Below are 24,061 nucleotides of genomic sequence, written 5' to 3' on the forward strand. Positions count from 1 at the left end.
ATAATCACTATTACAAGATTTTATTTATGAAAATATAGGTATGCATTGTAAAATTAACTAAATAAATATTACTGGTCGTTTGAGGGACAGTCAATTAGGGTGAGGGGAGAATGCATAATATTTTTAATTTCGTAAAACATGACATGATGTCGTGTAGAGCATATTGTGTGCAAAATCAGTCGTTTGCCTATTTTTTAAGCATATAATTTTTCTTTAAAAAATACAATCAAATACATTTTATGTACACAATTCGTTGAACAAGAATATTAAACTAAATATTTTCTAAAAATAAATTAGTATAAAATAAAAACTATTAAAATTATTAAAAAATTAATACAATTCATATAAAATTGAAAATAAGAGCCTATCATAATAATGGTAGTAAACGGTTTAGCCATGACTGAATAATTTTTTAGCACATTTAATATTTAGCGGTATAAAAATTGGACTAGGGATTTAATTAATAAACATATAAAAAATATAATTTATATTATAATAGAGTATGTAAATGGATATCAATTTGCAAGTCACATAAAATTACAAATGAACATCCGATTAACAACATTAACTTTTTCATACATTGATTTTCAAACACCATAGACCCCATATTCCTGGCAGTCTAAATATACATAACGAAACTCAACAGAATACACTAATTGCACACTATTGCTAAAAACATTTCTGGGTAAGTACATTTTTTTGAATATATAATGAATAATAATGTGTGTAACTCTAAGGAATGTAAAAAAATCACTGAAAAATTTATTTTGTAAATAAACTCTGGTGGCAGATACACAGTTCAAAATTGAACTTATCTCTATATGCTACTTTCAAGATATTATAATAGAGGAAAAATTGAATAATGTTTATATTGAGAACTAAGAAGTTAGAGGTAATAGTGTGAAAACTGAATTGATAATTTACTGTCAGGAATGCCACTGTTTATCACATTTGGTGTTCAAAATGAACTAAAAAATTCAAGGAATGATTAGAATACAATAATAATAATAATAATAATAATACTTAATTAAAAATATTAATGAAGATGATGAACAATTTGACTCTAAAGACTAGAAGAATAAAACAAAAATATATATAATGTGCAAGGGACATGTGTATTGGTAATCACAAAAGATAATAATCAGTACTAATTTTTCCAATGAGATAGAATACAGAATCAGGATTAGAGTTCTGGATTTGACTTTTGGAATAAATTTCAATTATCGATACTAATTGATTAAAAATGAACAATTAACGTAATCATGATATTCAATGCATGGCTACTCGTGAAATAAATAAATTATAAGCAACAAATTGGTAATGGTCTTAAGTACTTGTTTGATTATCTTTTCATTATTATAACTATTAATTTATACAAAAATACTGTTGTCCAAGTCAAACTCTTGTTACGAGTTCCATAATCTTTTTTATTTCTTTCTCAATATCCATACGCTTTTCCGTTTCCACTTCCAACTTTGTCGACAACTTATCAAGTAAACTGTTTTGCAGTTGAACGGTAGACTCCAATTGTTTCACCTAATAACCGCAAGTTAGACGATTTGAAATAAAATAAAAAGTAAAACATTTACACTCTCAAATGCATTAATTACCTTTTCATTTAACACTGCTATTAGATTTCCATCTACTAATGGTGTCGACAAACTAAAATCGGCTGACATAGGTGTAACAGGACTGGTTGGTGTGCTAACTGTGACCGGTTCGGGTGTGGTTAGAGGTGGCACGTAACCAGGAGGTTTAAAAACAACACCACCTAAGCCCACTGAAGTCAAACCTGATCTGGATGTAACTGTTGTGGTTTCTGAACTCTCTGATGTTATGGTGGTTGTAGATGGATTGATCATCACTCGTGTTCTACCACCACCTAATTTAAAAATATTATATTGAAAACAAAGCAGGTAAGTAGGTAAAGCTTTGCTGTATATTAGGTGTCTAGAGTCGCTGTAATGGTTGTGTTAAATTTGAATTCAATAATTGTATACGAAAAACAAATCTAATCGGAGACTGTATACAAGATTTTGTGGTGCATAGAAAATGCTAATGCATTATGTGAACATTGCATGTATCTACTATTATTTTTTAGTGTTGCACTAAATGACAAAATCATTATTCTCAAAAACTGGTTTTGCGTAAAAATCACAGTTTTTCTTCAGTTTTAACTTTAGACCACTCAAAGTACCAACTTAATAACCAGAAAAGATTTTGTTAAAGAAAACTGAAGCATTTTAACTACTCCAAAAAGTGAAGACAGACACACAAAAAAAACAAAAAACAACACACATACACCATTGTAAGATCAATACATTCATTGCTTTGCTCAGAATCTAAAACTATATTAATTTTAGTCAATATTTTTTGAATTGTAAAGACAGATGAATAGTGTAAAATCATATAAGTTAAATATATAACTATAAGAAACATACCTATCACAGAATTAGCAATTGATGATTTCTTTGCCTGATTCATCTTCAACTCTTGAACCCATGGAGCCTTCTCTTTATCCACACCGGGTATTCCGTTCGTTGGTGGTGAATCCAATGCAGGATCATCCTCACTGGATACATTAAATGCTGCAGATGGTGGCCTTCTTCTAGGTGCCTTAGCACGAGATGCTGTTGGATGACTAAGCATGGCAGTTCTCTCTATTTGATCAAAATCAGGACTCTTGGGCTCAGAAGAATTATTATCATGCTAAATAAAATAAAATATGCATTAAACAATAAATTAGCAAATAATACAGCCAATGTGTATGTTTATATTAAAATACATACATTTGTAAACACTAATGAAGTAGGGGATGATTCTGGTGTAACATGGTATATTGATCTACTCATACTTGAGCCATCTGGCGAATCAGACGATTTCTTCATGGAACCCACAGACTCTGAACGTTTTACAGCTATAGAGCCGTATTGTTTAGAATCACCAATTTCAGACGTTATATGCTTCATCTTATCTGTGTTATTTTGTTCAGAATTCAACATGGATTTAATACCACTTATAGTTTTTGACAAGGAAGACGTGGAAGAACTTTTGGCAGTGGGTGGTTTTTTGGTCGTAGGTGGTGGTGGTGGCAAAGCTGGTTTTTTGCTCACCCCTGGTCCCAAAGATTTATTCTCCATTTGGCTCTGAAAAACTTTGCGCAGTGAAGCCGTTGTGCCGCTACGTGGACTACTGACTGTTTTTTCGGATTTTGTTGCCAACTGAATAAACAAAAGTAAAAAAAAAAACAAATAAAAAAATTTAAAAAACGTGTGATCACGATGTATTGTAATTTGTAATATTATAGCCTATAGGTAAAATAATTATAGTAATAATAAAAAATACCTCATCTTGATTCATAATTTGGACAAAATTGTCAGGAAACACACCAATTCTTCCTTTGAGCTCTCCTTTCCACCAGCCTTTGTCTTCTACTTCACGTGATAAAATAGTAACTATATCGCCTTCAGCCAGTGAAAGTTCATCACTATTGACAGCTTCGTAAGGGAAGAGTGCAACACATACTTCTTTAGCTGTATAAAATTAGAATAATGATAAAATAAGAGATAAATTTGTATTTACCCATCCCATGAAATAATAATTAGCTTAACATTTAAATTAATATTATTTGTATTGTGCATATAAATTGAATATGACTGGATGATAACTGTAATTTAAGAATGTCAAAAAGTAATACACATTTAATTGTATTTAAATTATTTGCAATGATTAGATTAAATTTATTTTAAATACTGAAATAAAATGTCATCAAATGCTCATTTAGGATTAAAATATTAAAAACGCTTACAATGAAATAAGTGAGACAATCTCTGTTTGATTGATTTCATAACTTATGGACAACTTTTAAAGTGCGTAACGAAAATTAGAAAAAAAAATAATATGATAGAATCTAAAAAGAAAAATTATTAGGTATACTTTGAAAAGTATCATTTCTCATTATCATAATTGCTGTTAATGTCAGGAATAACTGAGGTCTGAAATATCACTAAAATAATATAATTAAAACTTAACATATTGAAATACGGTTTATCTTTCAAGTGATTACTAATAATCAGTATTGCAGTCATATCCTTTTATCAGTTTGTGTTGGTGTAAAATAGTAGTTTATTTACTAAATCCAATTTATTATAGTACTACACGAGTATTCAATTGATACGTTGAATACATTAAAAAAAATTATTTTTATTAATAACTTTACTTAGCAATGTGATACTAAATGTTTATACCTGGTTTTGGAGGTAGAACTGGAGCATTGGATTCAATATTATTATCAGCAGTTTTGATTGGTTCCACAATAGATTTTTCTAAATAAAAATAATTTTATTGAAATGTAATACACATTTATGTCATATTTTTAAAATTGAAATAGAAGTTGTTAATTTTTACACAGATTATATACTTAAAAATAATAAAAATTACCTTTCTTGATGCTTTCTTCCTTCTTGAGGGATCCAGTTGAAGTTTTGGAGTCGCTTCTACTAATACTCTTAACATCTGATATTTCAGTGACATAGTTGGATGGAAATACACCAATCTTAATTTAAAAATAAGAAATAGGTGTACACATTTATTAATAATATCAGATGGTCAGTAATAAATGCATTACAAATAATAATTGTGTAAGAACTAAACAATAATACAATTTTTGTTTTTAAATACTTTAAAAAAATTATCAAAGATTTTAAAATGGAAAACTGTTAAAATGATGTCTAAAGAAATTATTTTATAGACTTTCACATACAAATAGTTTTCTAAGTATTCAACTATTCAACTTGAACAGTGCCTAAACAAATAATTAAAAATAAAAACTTAAGTTTCTTTAATTGGGTCAGAAACTTTATATGAGCATAACATTTTAGTCTAGTAAAAATATTAAGTTTTTCAAACATGTTAAGATATTTTAACTGAAATATGTAAACATATAAACATTTAAATTGTTTATCTGTTACTTTTAAAGAAAAAAGTAACACATGACAAAATATTATAAGTTATGGTATAATGCTCATTTAAGAAAAAAATAAATATATATACTACACACAATTAATTAAGGTACTTGAACATTTTTATGTCTGTAAGAGTAAAACCAAAATTTAGAGAGGATAAATACAATTTATTTTTCAACTTTAAATTTACACCTATTCAATTTAAATTGCAATCAAACAATATAAAATATTTAGTATTTACAGATTAAAACTGTTGTAATATGAAAATAATTTATTTTATTTTCTTGTATTTTATAAACTGATGAATTTAAAATAATTTAAGTTTTGACAATTCTAATACTTAATACTAAAGCATACACAGTTGTTTTTTAATAATTTAAATTAAAAAATAAAACATTTTTTCAGGGATAGTAATATTCACTATTAACACCAGTTTATTGAGAAATGTATTTTAATAATTAAGGTAAGTAAAAAAAATAAAACTCTTATTATCTACGGCCATTCAAGTTTAATAATAAGAACATAAATGTCAGTTTAACCTTCTAAATAATCATTTATTTAAATATTAATCATTAAGTAGGTATTTGTGCAATAAAAATACTGTCGTTTTCTTTATTGTAGTAGATAAATGAGTGTTTCGATAATATTATTATTAATCAAATAGTATTCTAGCCGTCTGAATATTTTAGAATGAAAGTAATAATTGGTAATTAAAACAATTCAATAAAAAAATCCACTGATTTATTAATCAACAATTAAATGAAAAGAAAGCACCATTATTCTGTCAAACTAATTTACCAAGACAATAAAGAAACAATTTATTCATTTATTCACATGCAATCAATGTGAATTAATTTGCTGTATAGAACTGAGTTACAATATGAGTAATTTGGTCATAGACAAATTCAAAAAGTTGAGTTTGTGTACTGTCAAATAATATTAGTGCTTACCTATTATTATCATGAAATGTGGAACTTTAAAATGGTAAATACTAAGTTGAGCATAATTTAAAAATCATAATATTTAATAATACAAAAAAGACAAATTGTTAAACAAAATTGATGTTCATTGAAAATATTAAATTTACCTATATTATTTTTTAAAGATCAAAGTTTACATAATGTTTGACACAGTTAATTATTTAATTTTAAAACAAATTATCACTTGTTAATGCTTATAACATTTAAACTGTATTAGGACAATGTGTATTACTTACACAATAACATCTAACAAAATTAGTATCAGAAGAACAGGTAAAAATAAGAAATGGTATTTAAATATCTACAAAACAATCAAATTGGTGATAACTGTATTGTAAAAACATCAAAAACATCAAATCATTCAATAGATTATAATATCAACCAAAAATTTAGATTTTTTTTGTGAAGTTAGTTAAGGAATTAAAGATTTTTGAGAGGATTTTATGAGAAAAAAAATAATTATTGAAGAATTTAATAAGGTGTAGAATAAATGGAGATAATGAGGTCAACATATATTTAAGGTTGGATAAAGATAAAATACTTAAGTATTTAAATGTAAAAATGTTATTAATATTTTGTGTATAATGAAATCAGTACTCACTTCATTCCTAAGCTCTCCTTTCCACCAACCTTCCTCGACCTCGCCAAGAACCTCAATTACATCGTCTATGTTCAACTCCAACTCGTCTCTGTTTGCTGGTTTGTAACTGAACAACACTTTACACTTTCTAGCATTTTCTAAAGATAAGACATTTTTGATAAAAAAAAAAAAATGACAAATAAGACCAAACCATTTTTATAAAATGGAATCACTCACTTTTTCTCAAAACGACGCCGGCCGAAGTATGAACAATCTATTGGTACAGTAACGACACAAATATTAAATTTTATTAAATTGATGAGGGTTTCGGGTTACAGCCAATGAATAGTTAGAATCGTACTCACCTTAACGTAGGTGTCGGGAAACATTCCTTTCTTGCCGTCCTTGTGTCCTTCCATCCATCCGTCGGGCATGGGCTTGACATCGGTGATGACGTCCCCTTTCTTCAACGTCAACTCGTCGGGTTCGCTGGGCGCGTAATCGAATTGGACCACGGCTTCTGTGCACACGAAACAAACAGATAGGTAAACATGGCACGATAGCAGTTATAATCGGCTGACGATTAACAAGTACAGACGCACAGACGAACGAACAAGCAAACAACGGACGAAATGTCATCAGCACTTACCCATGTCTGGAGGTCGGCTGCTGTGTTGAAACGCAACGGCCGATGGCGTTTTTCATCTATCGCATCGGCGGCGGTGGCGATGGCACGTCGTCATGACGTCGACCGAACGAACGAGCACGCGAAAGACTACCTACGTGCGTTCCCGGAAGGTGATCGCGGCGCGGTGTTGCTAGTAGTTAATACTCCGATGATTCTACAGCGATGAGATCATAATATTATTATTATTATTATTATTATTGCTATCGTTGTTTATTTTATTACTTATATAGGTAAGTGACTATATATATTATTGCTGTGCTGTTATCGCCGTGATAACTCTGCGAGGATTTTCGCGTTTCGTCGCAGTCCGACCGACCGACCGACAACCGCCACCGTCGTCGCAGTCGCCACTCGGTGCGTGCGCGTGTATATCACCGCCCGTTATCGCCGCCACGCGCAATCGCCGGCGACACGACTTTCCCGCGAAGTCTACGACGGCGATCGACACTAGGCGGCATTGGCCGATCGAATTCGCGATGCGAACCTCGTACGGTTTTTTTTCTCTATTTTATCGATAAATCGCTGGTAGTTGGGTTTCAATAAAATACGTTTCCCTCGTTTCCGTCGAACGATCCCAAACGCTCATCAGTTGTCGGCTATATTATTTTATTGTATTGTTAATACAATATATTATAATATTAATCTTCGCGTGTCGAGCGACGCGGAGGAGGAGTGACGGCGTGACGTGTCCGCGTTGAAGACGTAACGACGTCGACACGATATTATTAATGATAAAAAATATGTAAGACTCGGGAATTTTTTTGTTTAGAGTCGTTGACGACCGACGACGACGACCGATTCGACCGAATGACTGGCGCGGCGCGCGACTCCCATTTTACGCAGACCGCCCGCCCGCCTATGTTCCACCCGTCGTCCACGCACGCTGGAGCTGCTGTTGTTGCGGCGGCGGCGGCGACGTGTAGCCACATCAAGGACGCGAATTTTCCCCGTCCCCGTCCCCCCTCCCCATCGACACCGATGGCAACGCGTTTTCTCCGTGATAACGGTAAAGCCGCCGCCGCCGCAAAAAATATAAAAAAAAAAAAAAAAATAATATACTAAAAACGTCGTGTATCGGCTCCAACCTGCTGCTCACGCGTCTCCTGCCGAACAGGTGATCCCCGCCGCGTACTTGGTTTATATTTCACCTGTACTTTTCGTATTTCTTTTTCTAGTCGTACACTCGTATCACTTCGGTTTTACACCGCTCGACTTCGTAATTTCAGTTGTGGTTCAGCTCAGTGCTAACACAGATATTTTCAATAGGGGGATGGGGGGATGGGGGGTTACATATATAAATTATATGTTTAAATATATCAACTTTTTTTTTAAAAAACTATTGCATTTTTACATTTATACGTCGTGTATGGAATAGAAAATGCCAAGGGGGTCTTAATTCCCTCCACCACGCACGAGTTTGGAAGTCACTATATCTATATATTCATTTATATCTTTTCAAAACGTTTATCATTATTTCCTTTAAACAATATACATTGTATAATTTATTTTTAGGAAATGTGTTACCCTAACCTGACTATATACTGACCTAACTGCGTTTTTCACTGTAAGATTATTGACGTGTCCGCGGGGTAACCTATTTTTATTTATTATTTTTTGTGTCCATAGAAATACACTTCTCTACCTGTCATAATATTTCTCAACAATTCGAACATCATAATTTATTTACACCATTCCGGGCGGTGTACGGAAGACGTGCGGCGATGTTACACTTACATATTATTATATTATTATATACCTATTATGATAAATGTCTATAATATGCTCTCGATTTGCGTTACATAAGAGCTTCGATGTTTTTTTCTTCTATTAAATGCAATATAATATGCGCATTTATTATTATGTCATACGGCAACCCCTTTTTTTCTACGTAGATATTATTACAATGGGTGTGTGTGTAGTGTGTGCACTGTATATATATATAAGAACTGAGAAGGTATATACCTATTAAAACAATTACGCACGCATCATCGTATAATATATGTATGTATGTGTGTTAAATGTATATATATGTGCGTGTGTGGTGTAAATGTGTAATTCGTTCGAATGACTGCGCAGGATCGACCGGGGAGAAAAAAAAACATTCAACGGCCCGGTGTACACGTCTTATACAGGTTACTGCTGCACGTTTCTCGGAATACGAGTACCACATCATAGGACATTACTATGTAACCTATATTATGTATAATGCCTATATAATATAGGTATACCTAGGCTGTAAATCGTGTGTACCTATACATTATATTGTGGAGTACCGCTACAGTGGTATACATATAAACGTATAACGTGAGGTAGTTACCAATAATATATTATTATCATCATCGCTCTCGTACCTATAGGACCAACTCCATAGGACATTATTACTTTTTATCAGTATAGTTCAATTACTTTTTGTGCACTGCATTCTGCGAACCTTGTAATATGCCATAGCTATTATTTCGAAAAAGTTACGAGAAAGTACGAAAACCTGATGGGCATATTGGTGAATCAGAATAAAAACTGTTAAGCTAAAGCTTTAAACTGTTTTAAATATCGTAATTCTAAACAGATTTAGACTTGAATTCTGCAGTAGGTATACCTATCATCATATTATAATTATAACTTGTAACCTAGATAGCTAGATACCTACTACTAAACATGCAAAAACAATGATACACCGCCTAAATGTGTAACCTATAAAGAAGTAAGAATGACGATTGTATTTGTAGAGAATTTCGCAACTGTCAAATACGTCTACTTACTTTATACAGTTAAAAGTAAGAAGGTACATTCGTATTTATAAATATTACGAAGAAAATATAATCCCACTATATTTTTGAATTCTTAGCGGAGCTATAGGCAATGAATACGTTTTACTGCAATAACTTATAGGGTGATTTCTGGTAGAATTTTTGATGTTGTTTTAGTTCAGAAGGGGGAAGACGAACTAAGAAATTGATAGAAAATGAATAATATTAATTTTTAATTTTTAAGTAATTTGGAAAAACTAACAAAAGACAGCAGAATAACAGGAATATTTACTCAACACTCCAGTGCGGCGTGTATCATAAAAAAAATTGGTGTTGCTCAAATAATTGTACGTGATCTACTCCTCAAATTATTGTTACACAGCCTATAAAATGTTCTATTTTTCTTCTATCAGTACCCACTCACCCACATTAAGATGTTGCCCAAATGTTGCCTGACCACGTGAGCAACACTTGTACCCCAGCTATATATATTGCACGCCACTGCAACAACTGCAGAAGTTTCGAACAAATCAATTTTGATTTTGTTGTAATTCAGAAAGTGACAATCGAAGACTTAAAAGTTTAAATAATACTTATATTGTCATTTTCTTAGACACGATGTAGGTACATTTTAAAATATTTTGGCTCTTTTGTGCTATATATATATAGATAATTGTTTTATTTGAATTTTATTATTATTATTTATTTATTTATTTCTCAAAAAACAAGAATACTTTTTGTTTAGAACATTTTTTTACTGGGTTAAAAAGCTTAAAAATTGAATACATTGTCCCTACAACATTTTGATGGACGAATAAAACGTATACGATAAGCTATCTTAATTTATTTTATTATTGATTAAAATTTCAGATTTCACTACTATTTATAATAAAAATTAATAATAATATGCTAATGCTATTATAGGTAAAACATTTTATTATATAGGTATATATTTGAATTCTACATCGTATGCCTAAGCCTAATATAATATTATATTTAAAAATAGTATCGATAACTTAAGATTAAAAATCACCAACGGAATGTACACACTTGTGCAATTGAGCGATTATTTGTTCTAAAAATTGAACTATGAACATTGACATTCAGTCTTTTGTTATATTTAAACGTTAGATATTTCGTTAGATAAATAATGTACAAATTTTAGTAGTTTTAATTTGTTTTTAATTTGTAAGCTATTTAGTAAAACAGAGTTTTCAACTAAAATAATAATGTTTGAGAATACGATAATAATGTTATTTATCATACATTTTAGAAAACTTAGTTTTTTTTTTATAAAAATCTTATCTTTAAAATCTACAACGATTTATTTTGGGCGGTACTGGTTTACGCACAAATACCAAAAAGACAACTTTTTTGGGCACAAAACTACCACTCGTTTGGGAACAGTTGAGCCGTAAACATGCACATGGTTTGCGCACAGTTACCTTATGGCCTAACCTTTTAATACCAACTTAATAAGTAAATTATTAAAGTACCTACATACATTTTCCTTCTCACTTAACAGACTTAGGACTGTCTATGAATATATTCATAGGTGTGGTTAAAAATGCATGTTAATACTTGCTTATTATTAATAATAATTGTTAATAAATTATGTTAAAAATGCATATAATATAATGTTTGTGTAAAATGAGTTAATTTTAATTTTAATATAGTGATATAGATCTATAGTCGATATGATTGGGAAACGTGACTATTATTTTCCGTAATAACAGTTTCCCATTATTTGTAAGTATTTCATTCGGTCTATTTCGCCAGATCTATATTTTGTCCATAAGCTTATGCGATGTTCGACTGATTCTATTGACTCCTTACGGCGATAATTATTTATACTTTTGTTGATTGATGTTATTTTTAAATCTGATTCCGTTTGTATTTTAAGAATAATAAAATAATAAAACTTCACTAATTTCTAAATCCATGTTCAGTAAATATAGGTTAGAGTCATAAATTCTATGTATGCACACTATAAGTTCTCGAGACGTACTGATTGTAAGGAATTTAATAACATTTCCGTACTCTTTATCGATGATTATCATTGCCTACTAAATATAGTTATTTTCCGGTGGAAGACATAAGCACCAAAATGAGATAAGAAAAAAAAAGTGGTATCGTACAAAAGCGCCAAAATCGTGTATCGTACATAAACTCATACTCCAAGTTCATACTCAAAAGTTTAATCTTAATCGACAAATGTATAAGCTGATTGTCACATAGACAGTTGTGTGTGAGCAGTTTTGTGTTGTAACATATTGTTATAGTACCTATTTCGTAAGCATTCGTTAAAATGGATTTTACAAAAATTGTTACGAATGAAGGTGTTGTGTGTATTTTGTTTAAAGAGCAAAAATATAGAAAATATTCTATATTCTAATATTCTATATAAAAATATTCTTATAAGACAGCAATTTTCAAATAACTATTTATAGAAAATAATATTAATATAATATAGTATACATATATAATATCATTTTTATAAGATATATCAATTTAGAAAAACTACTTATATAAAATATTTATTTTGGCGCAAATGATATGTCATTTTTAACAGTTAAAAGTTAAGTTAATGAAAAGCCAAAAGTAACTAGTTAAGTTAAAAAGTTAATATAAAATTAACTTATTAACTTAACTTTAACTTTTTAACTCGTTATTGCCCAGCCTTGCATTTTTGCACCTTTGGCGCTTATGTCATATAGCCTTATTTTCGTGTGCGCAAACCAGTTGTACATTTAGGATAACCGTGTGCGCAAATGAGTTCCTATTTTTCAGGTAAAAATTATAAAATGTGCGCAAACAAGTTGCAGCCTTTATTTTTAAACAATAAAAATACAGCCACATAGAAACAATACCATTTTTAAATATACAAGTGATGTTTAATATCATAAATCATAATGTAATAAATAAAGTATTTACGAACAGGAGGAATTTCACTGTTTTTTCCTGCTTTCAGACATGACTACATCATCGTCAGCTGCAGCAGCAGCATGTACGTAATACTATAATAATATTACCTTGTTCATTGCAGAAATGACTTGTTCATTGTGAAAAACTAAAACAAACATATAAAATATCGATATGCACCCAGGTAGGTTCTGTCTATTTAATATTTTCATAATAATATATGTCATATGAGTATATGACTATGAAACATTTTGTGTGCGTCTATACTCTACCGGCATTATGTAGTATTTATACCGTGTTATACCTACGTCCTACATTACATAGTACATAATATTACATACCCATACTATTTTTTGTATTCATCATTCACAAATTCAGCAGCTAAGGTCATTAGTCATCAGTTTAAACATCATATTTTTTATTAAACGTCTAAATACATTAAATTAAATTATTGTATTTATATATTTTATACGATATATATGGAACAATGGAATATTAATGGAATATAGATTGCTATTGACTATAATATTTTAAAATGTTTATATCTAGTCCAGTGCATGATTTTTGCCTCGGGGCAATGAAACGTCTACTGAAATTTTGGGCGAGGGGTCAACAAAAATTCCTTCAGCAAAATGTGATACTGTTAATATAGATTTCAATAGTTTAAAAGATTACTTATCCCATCAGAGTTTGTCTGGTTATCAAGGTTTTTAAATGACCTAGAATATTGAAAATCAAACGAGTTCCGAACCTTTTTATTGTTTACAATTATCCTATATTGTATTAAAAGGAAGGCTTAAAAATAATTTTCTTTAAATTTCATTAAATTACATGGTGCATTAAAAATGTTGATAACCCCAAGCAGGGAAGCCTATGTTTAATTAAGAGTGGAACTGCAAATAATTCGTTCGATTTTGGGGCACATTTTGTTACCCACAATATTCACAGCTTAATTAATCCTCTATTTTATGTTAAAATACATAGTTGTTTAGACAATTTCAGTACCTATAAATTTGAAAATTACTTGAGGCTTAGAAAAAATATTTCTCATTCAGTTTCCGTTACAAGAAGTTGCTAATATAAGAAGTAAATAATATGTACGCTGGTCATGAACATAATAATTTAAATCAAATTTTTAAATTAAGTGAGGAATGTAATATATAGATTTAATAACATTTTCAGTAAAAATCTAGATTGCACTTTTTATTTAACTATACAACTTAGCAATTCAAATGATATAGGTAATATCCACTCAGTATAGGTTCCCAAAAATAATAATGAAATGTTAATTACAAGTAGTTGCAGCAGTTGAGCATATTTTAAAATTAAAAATGGAGATATTTTTTAAATATTTTAAACGTTTTAAAATTATTTCATTTTTTTTATGATCCATTTGAACCATCAGTTATTGGCTATATTATTGTAAGTAATAGAGGGGGATTGAAACATTTATACTCCCACAAAAGAAAAAAAAAGTTGGTTCATATCATAAGGACCTCTCAGTACAACCATTGTGATCTGTATAATGTAAGTATACATGCATAAATGAATCATACGTAATTAAATAATTGTAATAAAGTTATGTAGATTCGTGATGCACTCAGCAGTGCCACCCAACCTGGTACTTTTTAGGTGTTATTGTATTATTTTTATTTTATTTATTTTAGTAGGTCTCTAGGCCACTGTATTTTGAGTCTCCTACGTACATTGCCGGAAAGTGAGATGAAGGATAGTTGTTTGATTAGCGGGTACTGTGAGAGTTTAAGTTAGTATGAACTTTTAGTAATATAATTTTACCCATTAATTATAAAGGTAGGAATTTTTAGGTCTTTGCAAATGGATTGAAATGCCTAAAGCATTTTGGCGTTGGATGGCTTTGCAGAGCCCTATAATTGATACCGTATTTCCAATCGGGTCGAATTATTGACTTGTACTAGGTAAGTTTATTGGATTATAATATTTATAGTTAAAATAAGAACTTAAATATGGTTTGCCTGTTTTTTAAAAAAAAAAAGCCATGGTTGACATGACATTATATAATATGTTATCCTCCCGCATATACCAATACACCCTGTACTAAATGTATTACTAAAAGTATATTATTATATGTTTGTCTTACAAAATATTGATCGTTAAAATAATTGTGTTGACTTTTTGGGTGTTTTATTCACATATTTATTAATATTAAAAAAAATTATAATTATGTTGTGAGTAAACGTCGTATCGTCACTCTGTCCATCTGTGAGCACATTAGGTCAATTGAATTAACCTTGACCGTTTGTTAACAATTGCAGAAAAAAATAAATGTCGAAAGAAAATCCATTCATACTAATTACTAAATAATATAAACTTACACTGCGTGCACGTCACAATACGCGCGACAGTTTAAATTATATAAATTATATATTTTACTTCCACACACAACATCTATATATTTAGGTTAGGTAGTTAGATGTTTTTAGTAGTGTGATTTCTTTTTACGTTAACCTGGTTATTATATCATGCTATTGTAACTTGTAAGATTTCAAGTATAAATTAGATTTCAGTTTTTTTAATCACTGTTAAATGCACTTAATTATGGTTTCTTGTTTGTGTTTTGTTCGAAATAAAAACAATTTTTCAAAGACATTTTAGGGTAATGATTTGAGTTACGACTAAAAGACTACAACAACCTTCAACCTCTAAACAAAAATCTTAAGAGTTATGTTGATAACATTTAGACTAACAAATATAATTATTGAATGTTAAAACAATAGCTAAATAGGTAGGCACTTAAAATATGTTTATGTAAGGTTCAGTTATCTATTTGGTAGCCAATTAAATTGCTGGATTGGCAGAAATCAGAATCGGCATATAACAAATCCAGATAAGAAATTTTGTTTAGCATATTTTGGATTCTTCCGAAATGATGTAGTTATTTAACTGTTACATTTTAATGTCTAGTAAATAATAAATATTATGAAGGTTAAATGATGTGAAAAATTTTTCTGGAATTCAAATACTATTGAAAAATTGAAAATGTTCACTATCTTTTATTAGAAATATATTTAAATTTTTACCTTTATAGATTCACAAAAGTTTTATGATAGGTATATATGGATTTTTATCTACAACCATTTTAATTGCAGATTGGTAACTCGAGGAACTCCAAATCGTATAATCGTTAATCGCCGTCAAGTTTAAAACTACAGTTGAACCTTTTTTTTATCAGGTATATTTTAAAGTGTTTTGCATAGCAAGAAAAATGTACAGTCCTTACTAAAAAATAACAATAAATACATGTGTTGAACAGCGAAACCCTTGGCAACGCCTTTAAGCTATTGTAAAATACTTAAGTTCCCAATAGCTTTTCAATGGGTTTTCTTGAGTTTGTGGTTGAACTCAATAACGAATTATGAGTTTCTTATTGTTTATTGTTTTTATATTTTATACAAAGCATAGTATATTACATACGCAGCATTAGTAAGTCCCAACTGCCTTCAACTCATCATCCAATAATTTAATCTCAAAAAATAATAATAAAACAATTTGATTTCATACCCAAATTTAAAAATAAGAGGTATTTATAGGAACTTATAATTATTTTTTCTAGTTAACCAAAACTCAACTTGTCGTGTATATTATATAATATGTATACTGTTATGACACGTACTTTATAATACCAAGTATGTATATTAATATACTAACAAACAAATTTGGTCAGCTGACAGCTGTTCTATAAAATATATTTATTTTGTAGGATTGTCGCGTTGTGCAGTGCGTAGTTAAAGACTTAAAGCACAAGTCACCACATGTCCACATTATAGATATAATGATAATTATAATAATAATATAAAGAATTGATAATTTAATCATGGTTATTATAAATTATGATATTTATTTCGTGGTTCCTATATAAGTAATTGGTGTTGAGCCCTTAGTAATATATACATCACGAGTATTATTAAAATATTTTTTACCTACTTATTGTTATTATTATTATTACCGTGTTAAGAATGGTTTGTGGGGAGCTAAACCTAATAATTTTTTATGTTGTAGCGTCCAATTGAAAATAATAGCCGCGCCGTGTATAATAATTAATAATATTATAGTATTATTGATATTATTCAATATGAATTTTCGCAAGAACTAAGTTGTGCGGTCTGATTTACAGCTGCTGCTAACTGCTCGTCTTGCGTCTAGGTGTTTTTCCGTCAAGATTTAAAACGAGCAGCTGCGGTGTGCGTCGATCTCTAGAATCTTTATTATTATGATTAAATTACAGATAAGCAGATTATAAATCATAATGTTGCATGCACAGTCCGACAGACACGGTGGATTGTAATGCTGCATGTATATATATTATCATACTTTTATTGTTGTTTATTGTGTATCGATTGTCGATCAAACTTATTAACTTTTATTTTCCTCCTTGTGCCGTATATTATTATGTACACGCAACACACTGTTGCAGCCACAAATCATAATATCTAGTTATATTGAGAGAACTGAAGTTGTCTTATCATTAGAAAAAATATGTACATAATAGGTACCATAGTATTGGAAACTGCAGGATCATCCTTAAGTGAAACTAAAAATCTCAAGTATTTCAAATGTATTTAAAAATTCCAAGAGTCAGAATTTGAATATATATCTATCTGACTATCTGCGTAATGTAAGCACGCACATAGGGTGAGCAAATCCCCCTGTACAACTATTTATATATATATATATATATACACCTAGGTATAGTTAACATAATATGATTAGCTTAACGCATTAACTGCTACACAGGTTAGGTTAAGGAATATGTCATCGGTGCATTCTGCAGCGAAGAATGGACCGCTCTGTATTATAAGGCACCTATGTATATAAAATAATGTATACAGCTATACAATCATTATTGAATTTATCTACTCTCTTTAATTTTTTTTTTTTGTATCGACTCGCCAGTCGCAGAGATAATTATTCGTCCGACGTGCCAAGCCGAGCCTCGCAGTGATTCGCGCCTATAAATATATTTATTATTTATGCATATAATATATTATGTATATAATACCATCGATATCGTATATATATAATTATTAATGTGTTTAAAGCGAAAACGCGAACACGCCGCATAGGTACTTCTATGCATACGACAGATGAATCATCAGTAAGAATTTCGCGTTAGGTTAGGTTATCCGCGATCCTCGAATAACCTGAGAGCGTGGTGTGCGCACGCCCAGGCGACCAGTCGAAAGTTTTTTTTTTATTATTATTTTTATATTCAAACAAATTATATGACTACGCCGTGACGGATTTCAGCCGATTTGCATAAATTACGCGTAGGTAGCTCTAGTATACGATATATATACCTAAATAATATAATGCATCTATATAGGTATATATATATATAAATATGAAATGGTGGTTTTTCACCGGATTTCTAGGCAATAAAAACGCGGCGAATACGGTGCACGGAGCGGAAACGAGTCTATCGTCGTCGTCGTCATCGTCGTAGCTATCGAGAGAGCCGAGTCATTTGTCGACGAGTCGGAAAATCCATTCCAGATTAATTTGGCTCGTTTTACAACCGAGACGACGGCGACGATCGATTATATTATTATTACATTGTTTGACGTACAGTGAGTGAATTGTAGTGCTATTATAATTATTATAATATATAGGTACCGTACTACCGTTGTGTGCACTTGCTGTATAAATAGGTAGGTAATTAGTAATTACAATATAGGGTGTAACAGAAAGATCTGGAAAACGATGCTAGTTAAACGTATGACAAAAACTGTGAAAATTATATGGATAATTTAAGAAATATACTAATGCCAGGCCATGTACCAGAATTAATATTTAAAAAAAAGTTTTAAATTAATTTAGGTAACTGCTCTGAAAAAATATTGATATTTAAAGAATGAATTACAAACTGTTCTTATAATTCGAGTTATAAAATACGCCGTTTTGAAATTAAAAAAAAAAATTGAAATCAATTTATAAAATTTTTATTTTCAGCTTTAAGAAAAAAATGTATGCTATAAATATGTCGCAAAATTTAAAATTATATATAAAAAAAATTTTAATATTGATTACCTATGACGAAAGTTATTGTATTAGTCAGTTATTCCTGTTACATCCTGCATATTGTAATACAGACGTATATAGTAGTAACTGCAAACACTCGTGCGGTCGGAATTAGCAGCAGTTATAATACGTATTAATATTAAATAGACTCATATAGAAATGAGTTTTATTTTCGTAATCGACGTCCTAAATATAATAAAAAAAACAAATAGACGCCAATAAAAACGTTAATTCAGATATTTTATTGTTTTAAGAGTTTGCACGTTTTACGATAATTTTTAGTGAAATCGATAGCTATATTTATACAATTATATACAGCAGAGCGTATTTTATTTATTTGGTATAACACCTGTTTCAGCAGAAAAAAAGCACTATACGATTCTATTTTATAACTCCTACTTATACCATATCAATTGTTGAAATTTTGTCAAATATGGTTATAATATAATATGGGCTACTATAACTGCATACTCATACACGTAACATTTATATTTATCAAAACACAATACTCATGGCTGTGAATATTTTCATTGAAAATATTATGATGTATCACTTATTGTTATATTTATATTATTATAAAAAATGATGTAAAATATATAAAAATACGTTAGAAAGTAAAAAAATGCCTAAATATGTAAAGTAAAATTAGATTTTTCTGAATAAAGTAAGTATGCAACAAATTTTTAACTAAGATAAAATTGTTTATGATCAAACTAAAAAAGTCATCATCATCCTATATTATTTATAAGTTGTTTAGCTAACCCATCAGGCATTGCTCGAGCCAAAATTTTTTTTTTTTAAAGTAATGTGTAATGTATTATTTCTAATAAGTAATAGTTATTATAATAGTAATATAATATGTAATCTATGGCTAACCTATAAATAAACAAAGATATTATTGAGATAAAAACAAATTTCTGAATGAGCTATCTTTTAGGCTTTAATTGGATAGGTATAGGGATTGAAAAATCAAACTATAACCACCCTTTACATTTCAAGGAATATATTAGTAAAACTTTTTGTAGAAAACGGCCCAGTAGTAAATTACTAAAAAAAAAAAAATATTAAATATAAATATGAACACATGTACCTATGTACTCATACTGTCATACTTATAATTAGTAATTACCGTGTGGTGTTCCTATAACAAAATACAATATATTATGATGAAAATAATGTAAATTTATAAACTAGTAATAGGTAGTAATGATTAATTTATCATTCATTAATAATTGATATTTATATAATATCATAAAATATTGTATCGAGAAAAGTTTTACGAAGACCTCAACAAGACGCAATTATATTATAGTTGCGTTGTTTTCCTCTGCAGTATATTATATCCATAGGATCTACTGTTATTAGATCAGCTTAATAATATGATGTCATGGTGGTCATAATTTTTATGTACAATAATCGTGCACAGTGCACACGTATCATGATGGCGTCGGATGACTTTCGTGCCGACAAAACGTTACGGTATACGATATTGAATAATGCACATAATATTATTTATAATAATACAATACACGCGTCCGTCGTGTATAAAACGCTAAACTCGGCGCAAATCACACGAAACATAATATTATTATATTGTATGCGATATGATTAATTCGTGCAATTTACTCAGTGCCTATATCAGCCTCACTGCGGCTGTTGACGACCCGAGGACATAATATAACATAACCCCTCGAGAGAATGATTTCGAAAATCCTTGTCTGAACTGCACCAGGAACATTATTGTGTAAACATTACTTACTTTCTTTCTGCGTCATTTCTTTGTACGCGCATTTGTGTGTAATTATGTGTGTATAAAATATAAATAATTATACCGATATTACCTACTCGTTGTAAGTACCTACACTCCATATTTCCGTTATTCGGCAACGTTAATACCAAATACCAATATTGTAGCCGAAGATAACATTTTAACGATTAAACGAAAAAAGTGTCTTACTCTGTTTTTACCCCGGTATTAGTTAGAAATCTCACGGATAAGATAATTGCGCTCCTAAAAATTATTTTTCTGTTTACTGGACACAATCATAAGTTATGGCAGGGGGTACTCGATCTAAAAATGGTGAAATACACAGCCAATTTAAGATTTATATATTTTATACCATGTAAGATACGACAATACATTGCACACGGGTTGAGCCAAAACATGATCAATCATTTTTATAGTCATTGAATATCTAGGATATTTTGTAGTTCTTTAATTAATATGAAAACGTTTTCTCAGGCGTATTATTCTAATTTAATGTGCGGTATTTCTATTTAAGAGCTCACAAAAAAATATACCTAAAATATATCTTTCTGATTTAACTCTAGCAATATATTACTATACAGTTCTTATTATACACGTATCGGTTAGCGTTTTTTCCTATTACAATCATTAATGTGAGATTTTATTATAATTTGGTCATGCGTGTTAATATTTGACAAAACAATTAATGGAATAAAAGTCGATTTATTTTTATTTATAATACTAAGCTTTTTTTTACCGTACCATTTATTCATTAATGACAGTATTAGGCATATATGATATGGATAGGTACCCGTAACTGTGTACGTGTACGTGTAATGTTTATATGTTATAAGTTATAACTCATAATACATTATTATTATTATCATCTATTAATATGCTTACGTTTTTTATAGAGAATGTATTACACACTAAGGTGTCTATAGGTTTAAAACTTTGCCTGTTCAGTTTAAATGATTCAAAAAAAAAAAAGTCTTTAAAATCTTATAATAATGAAAGGGCTCATCGTACATGTGGTTGCCCGGTTGCCGGTGGCGTACTAACAATCCCTATACTAGAAACTATAGCCACGACATCAAATCCGCGCTTCTGATTGCCCTATTTGAATTACGCACAAAATTATTCAATAATTCAATATTAATAAATACACTAAAATAATTAGATACAATTATTGGAAATATGTTCACTAGGTAATATTGAAATAAAATAAAAGTACAACTTTATTACAAACACTTGTCATTTTTATAGGTTTAAAAAACAAAACGCTGCTTATTTAAAAACGAATTTTCTTTAAATATTGTTAGGTTAAAATACATATTTTATTGTACACCATTTATTTGATAAATTGATTGATTTAAACATTTTTATGGATAGGGCATTGGACTTTAACACATGTGAATTAATTTTAATATTTTAGTTCATTTTATTTAAAAACAACCCTACGATGTCCTCGTGTAGCAGTGAGAAATCAAATCGCTTTCTTTCACATTAAAGACTGCAAGTACTGCGATCCACTTTGATGCGTATAATATGCAGATGGCAATTAATATTTTCATAAAAATCGGGAATGAATACAATCATGAATGTATGAACTTATAATGGGAATTGTTCAATAGTATAAAAGAATAATCGGTTACACGAAAGAGGTGTAGTTTATTTTAGTTGATGGCAGCTTTTGGATAAGATTGGTGGTTTAGAGGGTATTTATTATAATATACTACCATAAAATAGACCAATATATCACTTTTAAAATTGTTTTGGTCAACAAGTAATATTTATAGGTTATTTTTAATAGACAATACTCTAAAAAATTAGAAACACAATATTATGAGTGCAATATAATGCAATAATTTTTCTTTAGTATTAATAGTTTCACTAGTATCATTGACAGTGTATAATATTATAAATTTGAGAAATGTGAGATTGCCTACTGGCAACCTAGGGATTAAAAAGAATCAACCGATTTTAGCACGTCTGCCGCCAACATACCAAATGGTTCTAAATTATTTAGATTTTTCTTAATTATGTTGTACAAAAATTGGCAGACAAAAGTTCAGACCTAATCCTATAAACTATAAAAATATCAAGGGATCTAAAATGTGTGAGATCAAACTATTCAAACTGTCAGTGGCTTCTGGAAAAATGTAAGTGCGATGATTTTACTGTATAACCAATTCCATTGATGAATACGAATAAAGTTATCCCTGTGTGAACATGAAATTAGGCATGAAACATGATTACCCTTTTTTTTTTAATTATACTTTAAGACCATATATTTTCATATTTTTGTGATTTTTTGTACTATTTAAAAGTTAAGGAGTGTCATATGGATATACAATCATTTCTGTTTTTCGAATGAGAATACCCCCTTTTATAATTATAAATTATATAGTGGATGATTTTTCTGAAAATGTCGACGAAAGTATCAGAATCAAAATTCGTAGATTTTGAATTATTTTACTTGGTGTTTTAAAAATAAAATGTCCATGGTAATGGGTTTCTAAGATATACGGGGGCTTTGATAATTTTACAATTTTATTCAATTATATTAATCCATAAATATGTAATAATAATAATATAATAGTGATATATAATAATTTGTAAAAATTTCCCAAGTATAGAAAATGCTATATCCAATTTAACGTCTATTTTATACTTTTATTAAACCAAAACCATTTTAAATTTTTTAAGAACTTTTATCTTAAGCACAATAATTTAATAACTAAAAACTGCTAATTTAAATTTTGAATTAGGTACATCAACATTTTCCAAAAATGTATAAACCAAATTATTTACAGTAATAAATTATAAATGGATGTTCGTATTTAAATAACAGAAGTTTGTATCTTATTGTTTGTACACTCCTTTAGTTATGCAGAAAACAAAAGAATATGAAAAAAAGACGTTGAAGTAAGCATATTTGAAAATTCTAAAAATCAAAATTTGAATACATTCAATACTTAAGGAAAAATGTTGGTGAACATGCTTGGTGAAACACTCTGTATAAGCATAGGTACGTAAATAGGTAATTTATAACAATATTAATTATTATGTACCTAATGCGAAGTGACTATATAGTAACGTACCATAATAGCTTTTGAGGTATGACACAAATGTACGTAATTGTGTGTCCGTTACTCGGGTCTAGGTACATAGTTTAGCCAATTTAGGTATGATACACATTTTAGTATTTATGATTTATCTAAACATATTTTTCAACAGGTACCAAATACGAAAAAAAATCTTGTCATAACTATCGTCTACGACGATAATATTGTGTTCGGTATTTTTGTTTGATTTAAAAATTTGAAATTGCGTCACGAGTTTTAAATTGCTTACGTTTAATTTATTATGAACA

The 24,061-nt window shown here is 29.6% G+C and overlaps 1 protein-coding gene across 1 annotated transcript; it reads right to left on the reverse strand.

The window, feature by feature from the left end:
- Positions 1-408: 408 nt before the first annotated feature.
- Positions 409-8,015, reverse strand: LOC111038046 (SH3 domain-containing kinase-binding protein 1). The gene is made up of 12 exons (XM_022320972.1): positions 7,435-8,015; positions 7,174-7,366; positions 6,890-7,044; positions 6,762-6,798; positions 6,546-6,682; positions 4,441-4,555; positions 4,248-4,325; positions 3,346-3,533; positions 2,790-3,221; positions 2,442-2,709; positions 1,611-1,882; positions 409-1,536 (listed from the first exon to the last, which is right to left on the reverse strand). The coding sequence occupies exons 2-12, from the start codon at positions 7,175-7,177 to the stop codon at positions 1,396-1,398; spliced, it is 1,827 nt and encodes a 608-aa protein (XP_022176664.1). The 5' UTR covers positions 7,178-7,366; positions 7,435-8,015; the 3' UTR covers positions 409-1,395.
- Positions 8,016-24,061: the final 16,046 nt, after the last annotated feature.

This window comes from Myzus persicae, unplaced genomic scaffold (assembly GCF_001856785.1).
Source record: "Myzus persicae strain clone G006 unplaced genomic scaffold, MPER_G0061.0, whole genome shotgun sequence".
NCBI classification, from domain to species: Eukaryota; Metazoa; Arthropoda; class Insecta; order Hemiptera; family Aphididae; genus Myzus; species Myzus persicae.